The following is a 9,694-nucleotide window of genomic DNA, read 5'->3' as shown; positions in this document are numbered from 1 at the left end:
TTTCAGCTTTTTAAACTAATTTCTGCCTCTTTCAGCTTTTGTTCTTCTACCCTATGCAACTCTTCTACAAATCAGCTTCTGTTCCACTTTTTGCATCTTTGTTAAACTTCAGCTGTTCAGCATATCTTCAGCCGCTTTCAGCAAAATCATTCAGCAAAAAAAGCATTCACACTGCATTTTCGCAGGAAATGCAACTTCTCTAGTTATTATTAACCTTTATTTTAGCAGGTAGGTCAGTTGAGAACCAGTTTTCATTTACAATGATGACCTGGCCAAGAGACAGTATTACATTCATGCTTTTTGTGACATTTTAGAAGAACTCCAGCTTTAATGTTTAATCTCCACAGAGACAGGGAGACAAAGACGGGGAGATGAAGAGCAAGAGACAGGTGGAGGGAAAAATGTGATGACTCAGGAAAAGGAAGAAAATAGATGAAAAAAAGAGAGAAAGAAGAAGAAAAGAAGGGAGACAAAAGGTTTCAGACAGAAACAGGAGTGCTGTCAGGGCTGAGAGGGTAAAAAGTGAGGAGTAACTACAGATATACAGGGGAAGTCATCTTTCCTTCATCTTCTCTATCTTCTCCAATCTGACCTCTGACTTCTCCTCCAGCCAGAGCACCAGGACCTTTCTGCATCTAACGCTGCCATGGGGGACGCCTCAGGCTTCATTTTAATAGACCCCATCAACGAGGAGTTCCTGAACAAGCGCAGCAATGAGAAGGCCGAGCTGCAGCAGCTGAACAGTCGCTTTGCCAGCTACATCGAGAAGATCCGCTCCCTGAAGCAGCAGAACCAGGAGCTGATCGTGGAGGTGGAGAGTATGAGAAGTTTCACGTCGACAAGCATCACTGAAATGAGAACGGAGGAGATGAACAAGCTGACACATGAGAAGGAGACCTTAACCAGTGAAATATCTTCTGTAAAGGTGGAGCGAGACAAACTACAAACCAGGTGTGTGCTAACTGGCTGCAAAGTCACCAGCGTGTGTATCCATACATGAGTTGTTACGCATTTATGAGGACATAAATTTAAAAAATGGTTGTGTTGTGAGGTTTTTTACTGGGGGAAATCTAGATCAATACATTCTGAACACAAGGTTAGGTTTAGGACGGCGGTAGATACCTTTTATGGCAAAACTATTTCAGCCTAACAGAGTAAAGAAATTTAGATTTGGGACAGAAAAGCTGTTTTTTAGATTAAATGTTGACTCCAAAAAAAGTCTTTGCTATTTACACAAAAAACGGACAACAAACAACTGTTTGCCTTTCACTGATGATGTTTAATCCCATCCAGCTATGGATCTTAACTTCACTTTAAAGTGGAAATAAAAATTCCTACACAGAATATGTAAATTTCTGACTTTTCCTAACGTTTGTACTCAGCATCCCACTATCAAAGTACTGATCGGATGTGTTTATCTGATCACACACGAGGTGAAGCCTGAGCTGCACTGGACAGATTAGATTTAATAAAATCATCTTTATTTGATTTTGTCAATGAATTAATTTGCACGTTATGTGAGTCAGACTAATACATGTCTTAGATGCACAGTTAAATGTTTTTTTTATGCCCTTTAAGTCATGAAACTTTATTTTCCTCAGTTTTCATTAATGCACAACCTGCTGTTCTTTTGAAAACAACAACAAAATCTACATATATATCTTTGGTCATGTGGAGGGCTTTTGTTTTATTGGGATTATGTTGGGTTAGAAACGCCTCTCTTCATGTGCATAAACACCGATGCCTTGGCAAGAAGGGGTGCAGAGGGTGCTGCAGCACCTCCTAATAGATGCCGGACGACACGATATAGTCAAAGAATTACGAAAAAAATCGAAAACATCTGGTATATGAACCAGCACTGTTAGCAAAATCCCAACTCCAAAAAGTTTGGATTTTAAACAGATCCTTAAATGACTGCTTGGGGGTTAATGTAACGCAAACTCATCGACAAACTGCGTTAGAAAATATTCCTCTTCTTTGTGTACAACTAAATGTGATGATCAGTTACAGAAATCCTCACAACTTTTAGTCGCTGTTTCTTTTCAGAAGAAACATGCAGGACCTGGAGGTTTTAGAGCACAGAACTCCGCTCTCCTGCATGTTTTAGACGAGTTCCTGCTTTAAAATGCCTGGTTTAAATGGATGACTTGTTGCGATGCTCCTGGAGAACCTGATGATTTGTTGAGGAGGTGATTAAAGGTGTGTTGGAGCAGAAACACCTAAAACCTCCAGGACAGCGGTCCTCGAGGCCTGGAGTCTGACACCCCTGGTTTAGAGGGATTGTTGTCCCATTCTGATCTGATGGAGGATTGTAGCTGCTCAACAGTCCTGGATCTTCTTTGCTGGATGTTTTGCTTGATGAAAAGCTGAAGATACTTTTCCGCATTGATGCCTTTTCCAGATGTGTAAGCTAGTCTGATACTTGAGACTGTTGCTTATTTTAGGCAAAATCTTACAGGATATAATCAATTTTTATGATATTTGAGGTGAGAAAATAATGTAAATTGGATCCAAATAAATTACTTTAATTTAAATACTTTCCTTTTTATTTACATGGCGTGAGCAGTGAATATCAGTGAATTAATGTGAACATATTTCCTGCGTTTCTTGTCCAGACTGGAGCAAGAGATTCGTTTGAAAGAGGAAGCAGAAAAAACCTGTGATGATTTGAGAAAGGTGAGTTCTGCACAGCTCATTCTGAATTTACTTTATTATTTACACAGATAAAACCTTTTTTTATATACTGTAGGTTTGACGTGCGCCATTCTGTGTTGTTTTAGTATTAATAATAAAAAAGTAAAGCAAAATGAAATATTTTGTTAAACTACAACAATAGTTTGGTTCACTGCTCTTAAAACTTTGTTGTATCAAACAGAAATATTGTTGATAATTTCTTTATTCTAATAAAAAGTAAAAACAAACCTTTCTATCACTGAATTCACAGTCAGTGATAGAAATGTTCGGGGTGAGCTTCACTGCTGTATCTAGAAATTACTTTGAATATCTAAATTTATTCTGCAAAAACAATTTTTCTTTGTTCTGTCTGTGCTTTTGTATGTGATCCCAGTGAAATGGAGAAAAAAGGAAAGAAAGAGGGGAAAGATAAATGGCAAATACATTTTATGTGACAATGTAATTATTGTAATTAATGCTTGATGTCAAGAGAAACTGAGGAGGGTGAATGCAGTTAAGATCTCTGACGTTGTGAAGAGCAGATTTAAACATCACTGGATGCTCTGTATTTATTTTTACTGCCCCTGGTCAGCAGACCTTTTAGGCTGAGCTTTTTATTTCCAAATAAAATGTACTTATGAACTGTTACAGGAACTGGAAGCCGAAAAGCAGAAATTGAAGAAGGAGACTGAAGAACTGCAAAAAAAGATTGAATTTGAAAAAAAGGTTCACAAACAGGTACTCTTCCCTTTTTAATTTTTGCTCAGTTGTTGTGCTTTGATTAAACTGAGCTCAATATTCACTGAGGTTTTATTATGAACCATGTGGGAGAGAGTCAAGTGAGCTGGATGTTTTTATTGATGTGTGTGTGTATATATGTGTGTGTTCTTAATGCCCCTTGGGCAGTATAAGTGTATTTGGCACTTATACATCATGCCAAACAGTACATGCCTTTGATTCATCACAATAAGAGAATAATTTCTGTCATAAACAGACAAACTGACAGCTGTTGTGTGGAGTTGTGAGTTTGTTTGGAAGTTTGTGATTTTATAGCAGCAGTACAAAGATGAATACACTGTATGGAAATATTCAGAATCTTCTATCATAACCTGGTCCTTTTGTCAGTTTGCAGCTGGTTACAGTCTGAGAACTGATGATTTTTTTATTTCAATCAGAATAAAAGCATCAGTTAATAGTATTTCAATATTATGTCCAAAGATGATTTTATTTCCAGCTGGGTTTTAAAGGTTTATTCTTGTTTTCTCAGTACACACACAAACACAAAGCTAATTCCATTAAATCCTTTTGGTTCACATTAATATTTCTTCCTGTAAATTCACAGAGCTGTAACCTCTTTGTCTTTGTGCAGGAGGTCAGTGAGCTGAAGGAAAAAGTACGGGAGACACAGACTCCGGGCTCTGATGAGACGGACATGTCCAAATCAGAACTGCAAGTGGTGCTAGAAGGAATCAGGGAAAACTATGAGCGCATCGCTGCTGAGAACATCAACAAGGCTGAGACGTTGTACAAAGACCAGGTTACACAAAAACATTTTTATTATTAACAAACATGTGAATTCTGCTGAGTTTATGTTTATCCCTGTCACGGTTTACATTTTAAGAACCACCAGTGATTAATTTTCTAATTTACCAGTTGTTTCTTAGTCCAAACATGAAACCACTGGAGTTCCTTCAGAGCTGTGTCTCTTACAGCCGATCCTCTGTCAGAGGTGAAGGTGCTGGAGTCAGCCTTTCTGTTCAATAACAATCAGGATTAAAAACAAACTGCAGAGGTCAGCAAACACAGCAGGAGCTGCTTGTATTAAAGCTGGGGCTTATTTCCAGCAGTCACTGGGTGAGAAGCAGGGCACAGCCTGGACAGGTCTCCAGTCCATTACAGGGACCACATATGGATCAACATCCATCCACACACTCAACCAGTTAACCTAACACGCATGTTTTTGTGTGGAGTCCTCAGAGGAAGCCCACGGTGCACAAGGAGAATATGCTATGTCCAAGCAGAAAGGAGCTGAACATGTGACCTTGTTACTGCAAGGCAACAGAGAAAACCAACTGTGCTGTGCCACCATGCAGCCCAGAGCAAAGCCAAGACCTTTGAATTCAAACCAAAACTTACCAAAGAATCACTTCAGAGCAACAGGACAACAACATCATCAGCTTGTTGTTGTCCAGTTGAAATGATCTGTGGGATGGATGGAGTTCTGTCTTTGCTGTTTCTAAATCCGGGCTGCAGCAATAAAACCACTCAAATAACTGAAACAGACTAAATAACCCCAGTAAATACACAACAATTAAAAAAACCACAAGATAATTAAATAAAAACACCAGAATGTGTCTAGACTGAGAGGAAAACCCCCAACAAATTTACACAAAACTAACAAACAAAAAAACAATGCAGAGGAAAAAATTTCCACTACAATTACAAAAAATATGAAAGTAACCATAAATGGTTTTATGCAGTTTATTCCCTTTGGATCTTTTTTGCAATTTTTGGTTGTCTTAATAAACACCTGACCTTTGACGTTTGTCCTTGCAGATTAAGGAGCTGAACAAGACAGTTAGTGAAAACGGTGAAGAGCTGACAGAGGCCCAGCAGAAGATCAAGGAGTTAAATGGACAGATCAGCATTCTCACCTCTGAGAACAGCTCACTCAAAAGCACAGTACGTAAGGTGCATCTTCGAACTCTGTCCTCTCTGAAGTCAAAGAACTCATCTCATCTTTCTGTCAACACAGACAAAGGAAATGGAGGATCGCCACAAAACTGAGAGGAGCAAGCTGGAGTCCAACATAATCCAAATAAAAGGAGAGATGGCTAACCAACTGTTCAAGTACCAGAAACTGCTCAGTGTCAAGATGGCACTGGACGTGGAGATAAACTTCTACAAGATGCTCCTGGAAGAGGAGGAGCTCAGGTAATGTTGGCATTCATCGCCATTGATTTGACGGCCATTTTATAACATCCTCCTCAACTGTCTTCCCTCCATAGGTATGGCTGAAAAATCACTTACTTGGTTCATGTCGTAACTCCCTGATCAGACCCAGTTTGTTCAGGTCAGAGGTTTCCAGTTACCACCATCCACAGTTACCTGTGGTGTTCCCCAGGGCTCAGTCCTAGGGCCCCTCCTTTTATCATTTATCTGTATCCCCTTAGTTCTATATTCAGGAAACAATATCCATTTTCACTGTTTTCACACACTGAATTTTGAGATAGCCAGCCTTCCAAGGCTGACTAAGTCGAGCCAGAATCAGATATCAGAATTTTTTTTTTAGGTCAGGCCGACGGCGTAATTTCATGCCAGCCTATTTGCCAGCCTATTTGCCTCTGTTCGCTCGGCATCTGAGTCTGAGCGTCCACTGCTCGGCACATTCCTTCACACAGAGCAGCAGCCTTGACATGGCCCGAATTTCACAATAGGCCAGGAAACCACCGACCCCAAAAAGCAGAAATCCTGTCATCAAAAATCCAATTATGCACACATAAATAGGAGTGTCTTCTGTGCGCAGCCTTCTCATCAAAAAAATGTGATCTACTGCGTTGAGAGACCAGCTGACCGGATCCATAATAAGTTAATTTGGAAATTATGCAAAGAGAGGCTACAAAGAAAGAAAGACGATCAAAAATAAGGACAGATGAGGGGAGGAAACGGAGAGAAGACAAAAAACATCCACCCTCGCTGAGTGCAGGGCAAAAAAAAAAAGGCACCATCAATGATTCCACAACCTCTCCTGGATCATCTTGAGCCCCTCATTAAAAGGCACCACCGGTGGTTGGTGCCTCTGCCCGCCAGTGCGTGGGTGGCTGTTGTCGGGGGCTGGGTGCCCGGGCTCGGCCAGGCCCCGGCTGGGGGGTGGTGCGTCCTCGGGGCTCGGGTCTCTCTGTACATGGCTGGATCTGCTCTGGCATAGTGGGTTGCCGGCGGGGCCTGTGGGCTCGTTGCTGCGGCCCCCTGGGGCTTCTGCATCGTGGCTGCTGGGGGTCACCTGGAGCTTGCCTCTGCTGCCCTCTTGGGTGGGGTCCAGTTGTCCCTGTGGGGAGCCCCCAGGGCTCCGGGCTTGGGGGGGCTGCTGTGTGTCTGTGCCTCCGCTCTTCCTCGTGCTGTCCTCATGTCCTGGGGGGTGGATCTGGGTCCCCACACTCACTACCAAATATTCTTAAGGAGAAGCCTTGTAGATACATATAGATTCACATACATACATATCTAGATTCAGGTGTCTGTCAGATACACCTTCAGTTGGGCTGCGGTTGTCACTAAATACCCTCTTGTATTACCTGGCTCTGTGTACTTTCCATTGAAGTTATAATTATCATCATATACTGCATGTGCTTTTTGTTGTTGTGGATTCTTTGTTTTGTTTTTTCCTTCCGCAGGTCCTGTGGCAGAGTTCGAGGGTGTTGACTTGTTTTATCTCTTTTCCTCGTTCTCTTTCTTCTTTCTCATCTTTGTGTCCATTACAATTGAAATAAACCCAAAGCAATTTCTAATAAAGTTTCATATTCCTAGGGGAACTTTCTTTTGAAAGACACATCAGTACTCTCGCTCGTTCTGCCCATTTTCATCTCCTCACCTTTGTAAGTCTGTCACAGCCAGCAGCACAGCCGCTCTCATCCACAACATTACTTTTTAATTACTGTTATTCTCTTCTCTCTGGTTTACAAAACCAATTAATCCAGAATTCTTTATCTGCATTGTCACCAAAATTTCATCAACTGAACACATCGCTCCAACCCTCAAACTGCTCGACTGGCTTCCTCTCAAAGATAAAATTCAGTTTAAGATTCCCCTCCTCGATTTTAGGGCTCTCCATAATCTTGCTCCTCCATATCTCTGTGAAATGTTCCAGTTTTAAACTTTATCTCAAACTCTCAGATCATCTTCTTCTTCCTAGCTGCCAACCTTTCCACCCAGAGTCTTTTCTACTTTTAAAACCATCAAAAAATCATCTGTCTATGTTACATAACTCTAGTTTTGTTCATTCAAGTTGTTGCAATGTTTTATATCGTTGTCTCTTTTTATCTGCTTGTTTATTTGCCTGTTTTACTACTACTGCTTCATAATCATAATATTATTAATGTTAGGAACATTCAAACATAAATCTTTATAGTTTTAATGTTTACATTTTTAATTATTGCATCTCTTTGCAGGATTGGTATGTCAACTCCAGACAACTCCACGGTTAAAAACCCTCCTGCTGGTCCCACTGCCAGTTAGTATAAAAACCTATTGAGCATTATAGATTTTTAAGTATTTCAAGCAGATTTTGATTTTTTTTTAATATATACAATCATATTTAATATTTAATAAAATGTGTTAAATTTAGTAAAGCAAAAATAATCCTAAAATGTTGTTATTGTGTTGGATTAGATACCAGCCCGGGAAATAACCAGCCTGAACAGCCGGATGATCCCTCCGATGGACAGGTAAAACATTTCTGCTGCAGAATCCCTGAACATGTTACTCATTTCCCCTAAAGAATGAAGTTTATTCAAGAGAAAAGTTTGTCTTTACACAAACAGAGGGAATAATCCATCTGTTTACCATCTTTGTATGAGTTTCATGGTTTAGGCTGCATTTATTTACAAAGATGTTGATTTATTTATTTATTCTACAAATCTTTTGTTGTTTTAATAAAATCATTGTTTTTTTTTTTACATTTATTGTGGATGTGAACATTGACAAAAGGAACCGGAGACGGAGAATCCTAGCGGGTAATGTTTTCACAAAGATAAATCAGAAGCAGTGGTTTTAGTTTTCTGTATCAGTTTATATAATTCTAACTGGTTTGAGTCTCTGCAGGAATAACGATGAACCGAACGCTGCCCCGACTGACCCAGGTATGAACTCTCCTGCTGTCCTTGAACGCACCACAGCAGGTCACACTTAGTTTACTGAGTATAAATGACTCAACCTGCAGATTATCGACCCACCTTCTTCTGCTGAATTCAAGCTATAAATTCTTGTTTTATTGGATCTGCCATGATGAATTTATGCTTTTATTTTGAACATTTTTAGAACTCATTTTCAACACTGCTGAGTCTTTTAAAGCAGTTCACCATGTTTTTATTCAGACGAGCTTTAAGTTAAAGATTTGCTTCTTTGTTTTATCTCTAAGCATGAAATAACTCCTTACAGCTAAATGTGTTAGAAGAACATTTGAACAAAGCAGCGAGGTGGAAACACAAAGAAAAGTTGTTGCAGATCCAAAATGTAGTCCCCACAACTGCTTCTGTTAGTCAGAACAAATCTTTATCAGTTTAGACTTTTATTTATTCCAAATAAATTTAGATTACAATATCAGAAACATATTTGTTGTTCATCCTAAAACAAATTAATTCAAGAAGAAATGTTGTGATTGTGTTGGATTAGATCTCAGCAGAGAACAGTCTGAGATGACACTTCCTCCCTCGGATGATCAGGTAAAACATTTCTGCTGCTAAATCAGACTTTTTCACAAAATTTGTTCTTGTTTTATTGAACTTTTGTTTCTTTTTACTTAGTCTGTAAACGTGGATATCAGCATCCAGAAGACAACGATGAAAGAGCGCCTTATCGAGTAATGTTCACAGAAAGATGTCTCAGAACCAGTCTTTTTAGTTTTCTGTCACAGTTTTCTAACTGTTTGAGTTTTTGTAGGACTTCCATAATAGGGGATCTGGACTCCATCCCGAGTAACCAAGGTGCTGTAAAAACTTACTGCTGTAAACTTTCTTACTTACCTGTTTATTTCTGGAACCATGATCTCTGCACAAAGGAAGTTGGGCTTTAAGCCCCGCCTTCTCCTCAGCACCTAACTATGGTGTCACATGAAACTAATTACAGCTAAATGTGTCAGAAGAAAGAACATTTGAACACACAGCAGCAAGGTCTGTCTGGATCTGGAAGTCCCACAGGATCTTAGCTCGGTCATTCTCCACTACCTTTGGGGGTGTTCCCCACTTTGATCTCGGGGCTTCCAGTCCATATTCTGCACAGATGTTTCTGTACACTATGACAGCCACTT

At 39.9% G+C, this 9,694-nt stretch overlaps 1 protein-coding gene across 2 annotated transcripts in view; it reads left to right on the top strand.

The window, feature by feature from the left end:
* LOC108246810 (desmin) overlaps nucleotides 1-9,694 on the top strand; it is a 31,248-nt gene that overhangs the window by 17,607 nt on the left and 3,947 nt on the right. For both annotated transcript variants that reach the window (XM_025010166.2, XM_017434532.3), the window contains exons 2-14: nucleotides 611-951; nucleotides 2,616-2,676; nucleotides 3,325-3,411; nucleotides 4,043-4,210; nucleotides 5,230-5,355; nucleotides 5,429-5,607; nucleotides 7,839-7,900; nucleotides 8,059-8,114; nucleotides 8,377-8,402; nucleotides 8,491-8,528; nucleotides 9,061-9,110; nucleotides 9,192-9,247; nucleotides 9,328-9,371. In XM_025010166.2, coding sequence (XP_024865934.1) covers nucleotides 611-951; nucleotides 2,616-2,676; nucleotides 3,325-3,411; nucleotides 4,043-4,210; nucleotides 5,230-5,355; nucleotides 5,429-5,607; nucleotides 7,839-7,900; nucleotides 8,059-8,114; nucleotides 8,377-8,402; nucleotides 8,491-8,528; nucleotides 9,061-9,110; nucleotides 9,192-9,247; nucleotides 9,328-9,371 — 1,294 coding nt within the window. The remainder of the gene's footprint in view (nucleotides 1-610; nucleotides 952-2,615; nucleotides 2,677-3,324; nucleotides 3,412-4,042; nucleotides 4,211-5,229; nucleotides 5,356-5,428; nucleotides 5,608-7,838; nucleotides 7,901-8,058; nucleotides 8,115-8,376; nucleotides 8,403-8,490; nucleotides 8,529-9,060; nucleotides 9,111-9,191; nucleotides 9,248-9,327; nucleotides 9,372-9,694) is intronic.

This window comes from Kryptolebias marmoratus, linkage group LG23 (assembly GCF_001649575.2).
Source record: "Kryptolebias marmoratus isolate JLee-2015 linkage group LG23, ASM164957v2, whole genome shotgun sequence".
NCBI classification, from domain to species: Eukaryota; Metazoa; Chordata; class Actinopteri; order Cyprinodontiformes; family Rivulidae; genus Kryptolebias; species Kryptolebias marmoratus.
The sequence above is the reverse complement of the archived record's forward strand: the minus strand, read 5'-3'. Positions and strand labels throughout refer to the sequence as shown.